The sequence below is a fragment of the Somniosus microcephalus genome, chromosome 4 (assembly GCF_052327205.1).
Source record: "Somniosus microcephalus isolate GS21.2 chromosome 4, FLI_Smic_1.0, whole genome shotgun sequence".
Lineage (NCBI taxonomy): Eukaryota > Metazoa > Chordata > Chondrichthyes > Squaliformes > Somniosidae > Somniosus > Somniosus microcephalus.
This window is the reverse complement of record NC_140990.1, coordinates 248,163,503-248,178,354: the sequence shown is the minus strand read 5'-3', so window position 1 is coordinate 248,178,354 and position 14,852 is coordinate 248,163,503. Positions and strand designations below refer to the sequence as shown.

The following is a 14,852-nucleotide window of genomic DNA, read 5'->3' as shown; positions in this document are numbered from 1 at the left end:
ACGATCCTCTGCTACTCACCTCTGTTCTCTGCCTTGCTCTGTTTACTAGGATAAGTTTTTTGGAAATTTGAATATGGTTCCGGTGGTGGAAAATCAGAGATGGAATGGAAAGAAAATCTGCCTTCCCACTCATCTGTGGTCAGAGAAAAGACAAATGATTAATTTTACTATACACGGACATCAGAATATCTACATTTATATGGGAGACAAATTTTAACATTTCAAAATGTATATATTGCCAATATTTGTAACTTATTTCTGGGAAATAATATAAACTTAATATTGAATCCAACAATTGATCCTGGACTTCATGAAATATCTCCAGCAATAAAGAGCACTACCATATAGTGTAGCAGTTCCACAGAGCGGTATGGTCTGGGCTCTCGGCTGCAAGTTGGCCTGCCATCAGAAGAGATGCAACACAGAATTCAGGGTTGGAACATGAAAGATGGAAGTAAATTAAGTCAATTGAATTTCCCTCACAACTCAGTCAGTAGTCTGACTACTGCCACCAATTCAAACTTTACACATCATTTAAGTGTTATCTCGCAACAATCTTGTGTATACATTCTGAAAAAAATGGGTGGGGGGGGGGGGCGGGGAGAATAGGGGTATTATTTACCTTCACACATTGACTGTGAGGACTCCTGAAAGCCATTCCTCATTGACGTTGGTGGGGGAGGTGGGACAACAGGACTTCCTCGGTCAGGAGGAAGTGGGGGTCTGAAGCCACTCCTCGAGATGTCTGAACCCATTCTACTTGGGGGCTGTGGGACAGCTGGTGCTTTCTGGCTGCTACCATTTCTGCCAACTGGAGGTGGTGGTGGAAGAGGTCCTGTTATAAGAAGTTCAGAAAATAATTAGTGTGCAACAACAACTTGTATTTATATAGCACCTTTAATGTAGTAAAACGTCCCAAGGCGCTGCACAGGAGTATTTTAAGACAAAAAAATTGACACCGATCCACAGAAGGATAAATTAGGGCAGGTGACCAAAAGCTTGATCAAAGAGGTAGGTTTTAAGGAGCGTCTTAAATGAGGAAAGAGAGGCGGACAGGTTTAGGCAGGGAATTCCAGAGCTCAGAGCAGTCCCATATAATCATTCCCCGGAAGTCAAAGTTTTTTTCTAGGAAACGAGTAGTGTGTACATCAATGACCTTTTTGACGACGACACTGGAATTCAAATCTACATTCTATTTTGATCGCCATAAAATTATCCATATTTATGCTTCCGCTATATTTTTTAAACTAGGGATTATTGCAGGAAGTCTTTAAAATAAAAGTGCCAGTCTCTTTTTCCTCATCGTCAAAATATATTTTTTTAAACTTTAGGCTAAATCAAATTAGATTGCATTTGATCAGAAACAGGCCACTGTTGAAGCGTTTCTAAAATTTTGCCTTTCCCCGTTTCTCCTTGTTTTTACCAGTCCCCCAATTTTTAGTGTCCTTAACCCCACTCACAATGTATGCCATACTACACCATAGGCTTTGATTGTTCTTGAGTTTTGTAAAAAATCTACTCTTATACACTCTAGAAATCCCAAACTTAAATTGAAAGAAAGAAAGGACTTTCTTTGATAGCACCTTTTACATCCCCAGGACTCCCCAAAGTGTTCACAGCCAATTAATTACTTTGTAGTCATTGTTGTTATGAAGCAAATGCACCAGCTAATTTGTGCACAGCAAGGTCGCAATTAGATAAATAATCAATTAATCTGTTCTTGGAAGTGTTGAGATGTTGATTGAGGGCTAGCCGCTGCATAGGTCATGAGAAGAACTCTGCTTTTCTTTGATTATAGGATCTTTTACGTCCATCTAAATAGGCAGGTGGGGCCTTGATGTAATGTCTCATCCGAAGGATGGCACCTCTGACAATGCAGCACTCCCTCAGTACTGCACTGAAGTGTCATCCTAGACTATATGCTCAAGTCACTGGAGTGGGGCTTGAAGCTACATCCTTCTGACTTAGAGGAGAGAGTGCTACCATTAGGCCAAGATAACACAAAGAAGCTTAGTGCCATCTTATTGATTTCTCAGACATAAGGAAGAGGCTATTAACATAGCGATTTTCTTTTATCAACCCATATTTCCAAATTAGATTTTTGCAATTTGAGCTTTTCTACATCAGAGCATACTGTTTGTTTTCCTGTCACTTTGAAACCAGACATAATTTTCTGATTCAGCTCAGACACTTTTTTTAACGAATGTTCTTTTGTTCCATTCAAATCAAGGATATGAATTTTGCACAAATTTCAACAATCTGGATAATTAAATGGGAAGAGAAACAGAAACCAGTTATCTCTCTCTGTCCTCCCTCCTCTCCTTTACATCCCGCCCACGAGTTCTCTTCCCATTCCTCCATACCCTTCACTTTCACTATCCTCATTTCTTTACTTTCCTTTTTTCCCCCCCATCATTTCCTACCACTTTTTGCTATTTGGCTCGCTAACACTTCCCCCCCTCCCCCTACCGCCCCCCCCCCCAATTTGCTAAGCATTTATACTGCGAAGTGGGGAGATTGCAGGAAGGAAAAGGGAGTATGTATGTCAAGACTACCTCAGTAGCACAGAGCGCAGATTGGGGCCACTTCTGCAGTAGGAGCAGCAGAAGGTAACAAGTTATGCCATCGGAACTTTGGAAGAGGAAGAAATCAGTGGTTGAGCTCAAAGAATAACAAACAGATACAAAGCTCTTATATGGCAAATAGATGCTGAGATTAACACAGACTGCAACCAATCAGCAGAAACCTTAGCTTTTAACCTTAGTTTTACAAATGGTGGAGGACAAAAAAAAAACAAGAGAAAATAGCGCAATGTTCGGTGAACATACCCGATCTGCTAGGGGGTTCTCTTACAGGAGGTGGAGGTCTTTCACTGGGAGGAAGAGGACTACTTCGAATTGGCCCAGGTGACGCTGATGAAGAAGTGCTGTGGAGGGACAAATTCCGTTGAGGAAGCCTTGGAATTTCAACATCTGTAGCAGTGCTTGGATGAGTGGGAGGTGGTCCTGGCCGATTAGGTGGTGGTGGGGGAGGAGCTTGGAAAGAGGGAATTGATCTAGGTGTTTGAGGGACAGGTGGTTTCTGATGTTGTGGTGGTGGAAGTGGAGGGCCATCCCTGTTAATTGAGGGCCTACTTGTCATAGGAGGTGGTGGAGGCCTATCATCCGTCATCCTAATAGGAGTAGGAGGCAGTGGAGGTCTGTTTGTACTGAGATTTGGAGGAGTTGATGGAGAAGGTTTATCTTCAGCAACCCTGCCAGGGGTAGGAGGCAGAAAAGATCTACTTGCACTGCTAAGCGGAGGAGTTGGAGAGAATTGACGAGAAGACCCTTGATTGCGATTTGGTAGAGAAGGTCCTGTGTTTGACAATCGATTTCCTGGAAAAGGTGGAGGACCCCTGTTCTGCATACTTGATGCTGATGGTCGTGGTGCATTTGGTAAAGGTGGTGGTCCGACATCAGGCTTTGAACCTATATCTGGCCTTGAAAACTTTGGTTGACTTGGTGGAGGGACTTTATTTCTTGGTAGCTCAGGGTTATTACTCCTTGGAAAAGGAGATGACCCAGGAAACCTTGGTGGAGCATTGCTTGTTGCAAAGGGTCTGGGACCAGCTGATTTTCCACCAGGAGGCATAATTGGTGGTCTGCTTCCTCCAGAATCTGTGGATGGAAATGTAATAAATTTATTTACAGGAAGAGTTTAACACAGCTTATTTGCTAACAATTAGAACAGGAACATTAGCTTTTCTTTACTTTATAGTTTTGTTCTGCAGCAATTCATTTGCCTGAATAGTAGACTGGCACATACCGTATAGTTACTTCCTACAGTGGACTCGGACCAATCAGACTGACCCTTTTCCTTTATGCATTTTTGTCTTTTTCTCCCCAAGGTACTTGAAACCCACATTTGCATGCAATGTGCAAACTAACATGACATGGGACTTTAGGATTACAATTAGGACTTTAAATTACACTGACGAGAGGCAATCACCTATTTTGTTCTCAGTATAGCAATTTCAAATTGTAAACTGATGGAAGGACAACGAATAAAACTTGCCCCTAATGTTTGTCCTGATAAAATAGTTTTGCTATAACAAATGTGAACAATTGTTAAGTGGGCAACCAGATTTCTGTAGGCTCTGATCTGATGCAGCTCCTTTGTCCACCAGGGATTCTGGTCTTTACCGCTTGACATAGTGAAACTCTGAACACACTCATAATTCGCATTTCTGATCACCACCCACAAAGTGGCACTGGAAAGACGCAGTGGGGGGGGATGGAATTCTGGTTTAAGTACTAGGACGTCCAGTGCTGCCCCGCCAAAGTCGATGGGATCTGGGGAGGCCTCTTAATTATCATGCCAATAGCAGGTGCCTGCACTACTGAGGAGGATTCTGGGGTGCCTGACATTGGCCTAAGTCTGGAAAGTCCGGTGGAGGTGGCAGAGCAGGGGAGGGGGCCGGTCCTCTGACCATAAATACAGTGAGAGTGCCCGCCCGTACAGTTGCCACATTGATTTTATTTATTTATTTATTTATTTTAAATGTTGCTCTTCAGGGCTCCAGGCCTCAATCGCAGCCGGGCCCCATAGCCACAGGTAGCCAGAGAGGTATACCTGGTCTGACGAGGTATACTTGCATTGACCATATGCTGGGTCCCTCTGAAGGGCATGGGAACTTCTGATGCAGGGAGTCACTGCTGGGATTTTTGGGCCTCATGTTTCTTTCATCTATGGAGTCAGTTTTTTTTTTTATTTTTTATACATTCATGGGATGTGGACATCGCTGGCAAGGCCAGCATTTATTGCCCATCCCTAGTTGCCCTCGAGAAGGTGCTGGTGTGCCGCCTTCTTGAACTGCTGCAGTCCGTGTGGTGAAGGTACTCCCACAGTGTTGTTAGGGAGTGAGTTCCAGGATTTTGACCCAGCAACGATGAAAGAACGGTGATATGCTTCCAAGTCAGGATGGTGTGAGACTTGGAGGGGAACTTGGAGGTGGTGGTGTTCCCATGCGCCTGCTGCCCTTGTCCGTCTAGGTGGTAGAGGTCATGGGTTTGGGAGGTGCTGCCGAAGAAGCCTTGGCGAGTTGCTGCAGTGCATCTTGTAGATGGTACACACTGCAGCCATGGCGCACCGGTGGTGGAGGGAGTGAATGTTTAAGGTGGTAGATGGAGTGCCAGTCAAGCGGGCTGCTTTATCCTGGATAGTGTCAAGCTTCTTGAGTGTTGTTGGAGCTGCACTCATCCAGGCAAGTGGAGAGTATTCCATCACACTCCTTACTTGTGCCTTGTAGATGGTGGAAAGGCTTTGGGGAGTCAGGAGGTGAAACACTCACCGCAGAACACCTAGCCTCTGACCTGCTCTTATTGCCACAGTATTTATGTAGCCGGTCCAGTTAAGTTTCTGATCAATGGTGACCCCCAGGATGATGGTGGTGGATTCGGCAATGGTAATGCCGTTGAATGTCAAGGGGCGGTGGTTAGACTCTCGCTTATTGGAGATAGTTATTGCCTGGCACTTGTGTGGCGCGAATGTTAACTGCCATTTATCAGCCCAAGCCTGAATGTCGTCCAGGTCTTGTTGCATGTGGGCATGGACTGCTTCATTATCTGAGGAGTTGTGAATGGTGCTGAACACTGTGCAGTCATCAGTGAACATCCCCATTTCTGACCTTATGTTAGAGGGAAGGTCATGGATGAAGCAGCTGAAGATGATTAGGCCTGGGACACAGCCCTGAGGAACTCCTGCAGCGATGTCCTGGGGCTGTGACGATTGACCTCCAACCACCACAACCATCTTCTTTTCTGCTAGGTATGACTCCAGCCAGTGGAGAGCTTTCCCCTCCGATTCCCATTGACTTTAGTTTGACTAGGGCTCCTTGATGCAACACTCGGTCAAATGCTGGCTTGATGTCAAGGGCCGTCACTCTCGCCTCACCTCTGGAATTCAGCTCCTTTATCCGTGCTTGGACCAAGGCTGTAATAAGGCCTGGAGCCGAGTGGTCCTGACGGAACCCAAACTGAGCATCGGTGAGCAGGTTATTGGTGAGTAAGTGTCGCTTGATAGCACTGTCGACGACACCTTCCATCACTTTGCTGATGATTGAGAGTAGACTGATGGGACGGAAATTGGCCGGATTAGATTTGTCCTGCTTTTTGTGGACAGGACATAACTGTGCAGTTTTCCACATTGTCAGATAGATGCCAGTGTTGTAGCTGTACTGAAACAGCTTGGCTAGAGGCACGGCTAGTTCTGGAGCACACGTCTTCAGCACGACAGCTGGGATGTTGTCAGGGCCCATAGCCTTTGCTGTATCCAGTGCGCTCGGCTGTTTCTTGATATCACGTGGAGTGAATCGAATTAGCTGAAGACTGTCTTCTGTGATGGTGGGGACCTCAGGAGACCACCAACATGGATCATCCACTCGGATGATCCATATCAGATAGTGTACAACATCTTGGGGCAGAATTTGTGGTCGGTATGATGGCATACTCTCAGAGTAAGACGTCATACCACCTCTGAAACAGACAGCAAGTTCTGGATTTCCGTATGCGCTAAATCCTGAACTTGCGATTTGTGACAGATCATCCACTCCAACATTGAAATCCTAATTGCTGGCACAGAGTTCAACTAATTGCCCACCAACTGCCCAGCGATGATGCACGAAAATGTCACGGCTGGTGCAAACAGGCGCAGCAGTCTGTTTGCACAGCGTAAGGGGAAACCCGTCAATCTGATGCTTTTTTGTTTAAATATATATGAAAAGGAATGTAAATCCAGGCTGGGTAGAGTGAGAGACTGTTCGGGGAATTGACAGTTTTGAAAATTAAAAAAAAAATCTAAAATACACTTGCTTACACCCCTCACTGTATCTACAGGCGAACTTTCTCAGTACAAAATGCATAAAAACTTTTATCAATTAGCTGCTATATCCTTTCTAGAAAATACCACAGTACAGTATCTAGTGGGGGAGAATGAGCGCGCTTCTGTTTCCTGATTGGAGCACCAGCCCTCGTGATCCCAGGTACACTTACGCACACAGTGCCCGACAACAACTTTTCTTTTGGGGTCTTGCAACAGGCAAATGCGCATTCGGTTCGGATGCCAGTAATATCCAGGTCATTATTACATTATAAATACTGTGGCTACAAGAGCAGGTCAGAGACTGGGTATTCTGTGGTGAGTGTCTCACCTCCTGACTCCCCAAAGCCTTTCCACCATCTACAAGGCACAAGTAAGGCGTGTGATGAAATACTCTCCACTTGCCTGGATGAGTGCAGCTCCAACAACACAAGAAGCTCGACACCATCCAGGACAAAGCAGCCCGCTTGATTGGCACCCCATCCACCACCTTAAACATTCACCCCCTCCACCACCAGCGTACCGTGGCTGTAGTGTGTACCATCTACAAGATGCACTGCAGCAACTCACCAAGGCTTCTTCGGCAGCACCTCCCAAACCCACGACCTCTTCCACCTAGAAGGACAAGGGCAACAGGCGCATGGGAACACCATCACCTGCAAGTTCCCCACCATCCTGACTTAGAAATACTTTCCCTCACGGACTGCAGAGGTTCAAAGTGACGGCTCACCACCACCTTCTCAAGGGCATTTCGGGATGGACAATAAATGCTGGCCTTGCCAACGATGCCCACATCCCATGAATTAATAAAAAAAGACACCTTTCTTTGCAATAACTTTGACTATATCCTCTGTATGTCTTTGCAAACAAAAAAAACCTCTTAACCCTAATCAAAAATCAGCCACGTAGCTATACTTCCTTCCATATACCACAAAGCAATAAGCACAAAAATGTGATTAAAAACACACAGTAGCTTTCACCAACTATATCAGTCAACATAAATCAGGTAAGTAACTCTATTAAGGAAACTGCACAGTATCAAAATAGAAACTAGTAAATATGTAAAAATAAAAAAAATCAGGTGATTAGAAATTATTAGGCAAGTTTAAAATTAATTGCAACTTACCTGAACTCTCTCGGCTTCCTGCAGACCGAAGCTTTGGCATTCCCCCTGAAAATAATCCACCTAAACCAGCAGATCCTCCACCACCACCACCGCCGCCACCACCACCGCCACCACCACCGCCGCCGCCACCGCCGCCGCCACCGCCGCCGCCACCAGGTCCTTTAGGTGCTGTTTAAAACAAGAGTACAATTGATATATTATTTGTGAAAGAATTGATAAACCATCCCCATAATACAGTAATATCGGGTATATTTTATGAGGTGTAGCTTCTAGCGCGTCGCCTCATTTGCCAAGCGTGCAGATTGGAGAATCTGGTATGGAGGCCAATGTAGCTGGTTTGCGCTATTCCTGATTTTCTGGTTATTAAAGTTGGAAATGTTATCCCCATATAATGAATGTATTTTCCGGTCAGTCATTGCCTCCTATTCCAATGAGAAATATCTTCATGTGGAAGCTGAATGTGTCTTTTTCTTTCCTCTACACAATTTGGGCGAAAAATACTTTTGGTCATAAAACAACAAAAAGGTTTTCGAACCCTGGTGTCTGGGTTAGAAAAGAGTAAACAAACTTAAGAAGAATTTTAAAACAGCAAATGGCTACAAAGTGCAAATCTTAAATTGTGCCTGTGGAGGTGTTTTAACAGTGTGTAAATTGATTATATATTGCATGTAAATTCATATAGGAGGTACAGACATTGAAATTTGTTTTTATTTATTCATTGGATGTGGGTGTTGCTCGCAAGGCCAGTGTTTATTGCCCATCCCCAATCGTAACAGTTTTTTGATACGACAGAGTGGCTTGCTCGGCCATTTCAGAGGGCAGTTCAGAGTCAACCACATTGCTGTGGGTCTGGTGTCACATATAGGCCAGACCAGACAAGGATGGCAGGTTTCATTCCCTAAAGGACATTAGTGAACCAGTTGGGTTTGTACAACAATCCGGTAGTTTCATGGTCACCATTACTGACACTAGCTTTTTATTCCAGATTTATTTAATAAACTGAATTTAAATTCCCTAACTGCCATGGTGGGATTTGAACTAGCGTCTCCGGATTATTAGCCCAGTCCCTTGGATTATTAGTCCAGTAACATAACCACTATGCTATCGTTCCCCAAATTATATATTCAGTAGTGCAGCATAATTTTCTAATGCAACAAAACATTAATACCTTCACATAATCAGTTAAATTAGAGCAATAAGCTTATTCTTAATTTTTCAAACTTACCATTAACTATTGGTGCACTCCGATCATTGGTAACAGCCGTCTTCAGCTTTTTTGTCTTGCATATGTCGGACAAAAGAGCATTTCTTCCTGACTGTTCATTTCTGTTTAGCGAAGGTTTTTCTGTATTTGCCTAATTTTTTCAAGAGGAGGGAAGAAAAGAAAAAGTACAGCTGTTAGTCACTTGATGACCATCTTACCGTGGGATTTTATAGTGTTACCAGCAGTAATTCTAATTCAATGTATTTTTTGGTTCGGTAAAGCGATTCAAGCTACTGCTCAATTAGCTCTGACTCCCCGGGTGGCTGAGCACTCAAAATGCCCGTTTTATTTTGTAACAATTTATACCATATACTACGCGAGAAACAGTTTCCATGTTTAATTAATATGGACTTTAAATATTTCTGTTTTAATCCCTCAGTCCCACTGCATTGTTGATGCGAAGTTGGAGGAAATAGTTTTGCTACTTTAAATGCACTATATAAATCTCAGTTGTTGCTTTTGTTATAATATGAAATGGAGGTACTGCGCTGTTGCTGATGATAAATGAGAGGATGGGGAGTTAGTGCAGGGATGTTAGTTATGTGATTATTTGGAAGGTGGTATACGAGTAGTTCAGGGGAGTGGGGAATTAAGGTGTATTGTGGGGCAGTGGGTAGTTTGGAGAGAGTAATGAACAGTTGGTGGAGGAAAGAATGATGATTTTGGGCGGAGGGGATTGGGAAAGTGCGGTTGAATTAGAGTACTAAGTAGCAGTAGAGAGTGGTTGATGGGATAGGGAGTAGTTGGTAGTAAATAATTGTTACAAACTGAGGTTTACTGTAGATAACTTTTAGGTTCAGGAGCTTCCGTCATTCTGTAAGCAGACGAGTGTCATAATAATGAGTCAACTGCTGTGTAAGTAAGATAGTGGAACCATGGGGGTGTAATATTAGTACCCCCTTGTGATCTGAAACTGGATATGTGTGTCTTTCACATATATACTGCTTCAATCTCTCCAAAGGAAACTCAAGCAAATATTTGGTAGCACGAGACCTGAATCAAAGCAATAAGCGGCTGTATTTCACAGTAAGGTGAGCATACAGAACTGCAATTATAAATCAGACTCACTTAATTTAAATATTACAACTTATCTGTATAACAATACAAAGCAAAGAACATGCCACGCTTCCTCACATCAATGGTTCAACTTGCTTGACTTATACAAAATGACTCCTAACTGTTCCTGTAGCATTTCTGATCTCCTAGTCTCTGTGAAAGCTCTCACAGCTTTCTCTTTAAAAACTGACTACCTGAATAATATCCTGTTTTAGAAAGTCTCTCTGCCAGCCTGTTTCCTGCCTCTTATATCTTTCTATCCACAGCCAAAAACAGATTAAAGGCTTTCCCATACAATGGATCTAAGGTGTTTTTTGATTGACAAGGTGTTTAAAAAAAAAAACTGCTTATAGGGGACCAAACCTAACTCATTAGTATCTGAACTACCTATCAATATCAACATCTTGTATTTATATAGCGCCTTTAATACTTCAGAGCATTAAACAAAATTTGACACTGAGCCACATAAGGAGATATTAGGGCAGATGACCAAAAGCTTGGTCAAAGAGGTAGATTTTAAGGAGCATCTTAAAAGGAGGAGAGAGGGGCGGAGAGGTTTAGGGAGGGAATCCCAGAGCTTGGGGCCTTGGCCGCTGAAGGCTCGGCCGCCAATAGTGGAGCGATTAAAATCAGGGTGTTCAAGAGGTCAGAATTGGAGGAGTGCAGATATTTCGGAGGATTGTAGAGCTGAAGGAGATTACCAAGATAGGGAGGGTCGAGGCTATGGAGGGATTTGAAAACAAGGACGAGAATTTTAAAATGGAGGCATTGCATAACCGGGAACCAATGTAGGTCAGCGAGCACAGGGGTGATGGATGAACGGGACTTGGTGAGAGTTAGGACACAGGCAGCCGAGTTTTGGATGACCTCAAATTTACGTAGGGTAGAACGTGGGAGGCCAGGGAGGAGTGCATTGGAATGGTCAAGTCTAGAGGTAACAAAGGCATGGATGAGGGTTTCAGCAGCAGATGAGCTGAGGCGGGGCGAAGTTGCGGAGGTGGAAGTAGGCGGTCTTGGTGATGGAGCAGATGTGGTTGGAAACTCATCTCGGGATCAAATATGACACCAAGATTGCAAACGGTCTGGTTCAGACTCAGACAGTTGCCAGGGAGAGGGATGGAGTCGGATGCTAGGGAATGGAGTTTGTGGCGGAGACTGAAAACTATGGCTTTGGTTTTTCCAATATTTAGTTGGAGGAAATTTCTGCTCATCCAGTACTGGATGTTGGGCAAGAAATCTATTGTCTGAATACATGCTTTAAAATCCCAAAATTAACATTTTTGTTTTCCTTTGAGGAAAAATGTTCAAAACATTCCAAAAATGTAACAGTAATCAAGGCGAGAGATCAGTGGTAATGAAAACTGAATTGGAGAAGTAAGCAATTGCAGAGGGATTAATTAGTAAGTGGGGGAAAGTTACTAAGTATAGGTGTAATGAGGACTTGAGGAATGTGGGTAGTGAGTGGTTGGCAGAGGGGAAGTGAAGTCTGGGTGGTGGGTATTCAAGCTAAATGGTTTTTGTGCATCAGTGGGTGGCAGAGGGTAGTAAATAGTTTGGAGATAGGTAGTGGTCAGAAAGTGGGCATGCGTGAGATAGCAGTGGGTATCTGTGGAGTAGTGGGTCATTTGTGGAGTTAAGAGTGTAGGGCTGTAGTTTGGAACAAATATAAAATGGGAAGTAGCAGATTTAGAAAAAGGAAACTATACAGAGAAGTGCAGAGAGCAGGAGATATGCAGAAATTGGGAGCCACAGAGAGAATCTGGGGTGGAGCAGATAGCCCAATGTTATTTATCCAGACTCCATTTAATTAACGAATTTGCAGGTGTTGCACTTTGCCTGAAGGCCGATTCAACTTGGTGAACTGCTATTCCATTTATTAGGGGTACGCTTAATTAATTCTTTTGCAATTGGCATGCGGTTTGTGAAGCTTGATTTCATCTGTTATGTTCTAATTTACTTAATTTATTTATCTGTGAATTATAGAAGTTTATGGCACAGAAGGAAGCCATTTGGCCCATCGTGTCCACGCCGGCTGAAAAAGAGCTATCCAGCCTAATCCCACTTTCCAGCGTTTGGTCCGTAGCCTTGTAGGTTACGGCACTTCAAGTGCATATCCAAGTACATTTTAAATGTGATGAGCGTTGCTGCCTCTATCACCCTTTCAGGCAGTGAGTTCCAGACCCCACCACCCTCTGGGTGAAAAAAATTCTCAACTCCCCTCTAATCCTTCTACCAATTACTTTAAATCTATGCCCCCTGGTTATTGACCTCTCTGCTAAGGGAAATAGGTCCTTTCTATCCACTCTATATAGGCCCCTCATAATTTTATACCTCAATTCTGTGGTTGGTTCTTTTGTCCTGCAGCCAACAAGTCAGGCAGCAATGGAGATCCTCAAAAACAGGACCCTTTGAGAGTGGAACTGGCTGCCGAGACATTGGAGCGCAAGAGCGGGGCCTGTCTACAGTGCGGGCACCAGTGGGATTTCCTCAGGCTGGGAAAGAATAAAGAAACTACTGGGTAGCAGGTCAGGTAGCAAAGTTGTTTTGGCCAAGCGGGGCCTGAAGAGAGCATTTGGCCAGAGGAGTTCCAGTCACAGTGGGTATCCTTAGAATAAGAAACATTAAAGGCTGTAGCTGCAGAAAAGCAGCTGCGGCAGAGGATCAGCAAGCTCCACAGCACCACCTGGTGGTGTAAATCATAAGATTACAATTAGAGCATCACCTGCTGATGTTAAAGGGAAACATGCATTACAAGTAAACATAACAGGCAAGTGTGGGCATATTAGCATTGGAATTCCCATAGGAAATGATTACATTGGAGTTTTCAATTATATATTCCATTTATTTTCTGTAAATGCTACCTGGGAAAAGAGGTGGCAGGATACAGGCCTTGGAGAGGATAAAAGGGGGAAGACAAAGTAAGAACCAGATGGGACAGGATTCACCATGGGCTGCAGGTCACATTTTCCCCACACCCGCCATCACAAAATGCGATTTACAGCCCGTGGTGGCATCCTTCCCACCACATCACGCAATGCACTGTTATCAGCTGAAAGGAAAGAGAAAAATGGGTATGCAGAAACAAAGAGAAAAAAACTGAAGAGAAAAGGAAAAAAAAGTAGAAGAGACGAGAGACGGACCCAATATCCACCATATCCTTTGGCCTCCCCTCCATTCCCCTCACTTTCTATCCACTCTCACCCCTGCACTATGCTCCACCCACCACCATCCATTCATCATCTTCCAACATTCGATGGAATCTGGAACAGTTCCCATGGATTGGAGGGTAGCTAATGTTACCCCACTATTCAAAAAAGGTGGAAGAGAGAAAACGGGGAATTACAGACCGGTAAGCCTGACATCGGTAGTGGGGAAAATGCTAGAGTCCATTATAAAAGATGTAATAGCAGAGCACTTGGAAAACAGTGACAGGATCGGACAAAGTCAACATGGATTTACAAAAGGTAAATCATGCTTGACTAATCTACTGGAATTTTTTGAGGATGTAACTGGTAAAATAGATAAGGGAGAACCAGTGGATGTGGTGTATTTGGACTTTCAGAAGGCTTTCGATAAGGTCCCGCATAAGAGATTAATAATAATAATCAACTTTATTGTCATTGTTAGTGTACAAGTGCAGTACAACGAAATGTAGGCTTGCGGCTCCCGAGAGTGTACATTTAGATTAAGACATTTAAACATTCAACATTCATTTGGCTTGTAATACATTAACATAAACATAACCATAATAAAGTGCATTGGCAGATGTGCAGGCTTTAGAGTTTATTTGTGGAGTTCAGTAGGATGACAGCCCTGGGAAAGAAGCTGTTCCTAAATCTGGTCGTACGGGTGCGAATGCATCTGTAGCGTCTCCCAGATGGCAGGAGGGCGAACAGACTGTGGCTGGGGTGGGTAGGGTCTTTGATGATGGTCCGTGACCTCCGTAAACAGCTTTTCTGGTATATGTGCTCTATGGTCGGTAGCCGGGTGCCGGTAATGCGTTGGGCAGTTTTGACTACCCGCTGCAGGGCTTTCCGGTCAGTGGCTACAGCTGCCATACCATACTGTGATACAGTTTGTCAGGATGCTCTCTATTGTGCAGCGGTAAAAGTTAGAGAGGATCAGAGGTGACAGGTTACATCCCTTCAGCCTCCTTAGGAAATATAGGCGCTGCTGGGCCTTCTTCACCAGAGAGGAGGTGTTGAGGGACCAGGAGAGGTCTTCCGTGATGTGGACTCCGAGGAACTTAAAGCTGTCCACCCTTTCCACCACAGCCCCATTGATGTGGATGGGGGTGTGACTTCCGCCTTTAGACTTCCTGAAGTCCACAATGATTTCTTGGTTTTCTTGATGTTAAGGGCCAGGTTGTTATCGGCGCACCACTTCACGAGATGCTGGACCTCCTCCCTGTAGGCTGACTCATCGTTGTTGGTGATCTGGCCTACTACCGTGGTGTCATCCGCAAACTTGATGATGGTGTTGGAACCATGAACAGCCACACAGTCGTGGGTGAAGAGGGAGTAGAGGAGGGGGCTCAGCACACATCCT

At 44.1% G+C, this 14,852-nt stretch overlaps 1 protein-coding gene across 3 annotated transcripts in view; it reads right to left on the bottom strand.

Moving 5' to 3' along the window:
• Nucleotides 1–14,852, bottom strand: part of LOC147120347 (WAS/WASL-interacting protein family member 1-like) — a 123,774-nt gene that overhangs the window by 1,364 nt on the left and 107,558 nt on the right. For all 3 annotated transcript variants that reach the window (XM_085986145.1, XM_085986148.1, XM_085986147.1), the window contains exons 3-7: nucleotides 9,210–9,339; nucleotides 7,985–8,152; nucleotides 2,829–3,659; nucleotides 623–835; nucleotides 20–133 (exon numbers count right to left, since the gene is read on the bottom strand). In XM_085986145.1, coding sequence (XP_085842271.1) covers nucleotides 20–133; nucleotides 623–835; nucleotides 2,829–3,659; nucleotides 7,985–8,152; nucleotides 9,210–9,339 — 1,456 coding nt within the window. The remainder of the gene's footprint in view (nucleotides 1–19; nucleotides 134–622; nucleotides 836–2,828; nucleotides 3,660–7,984; nucleotides 8,153–9,209; nucleotides 9,340–14,852) is intronic.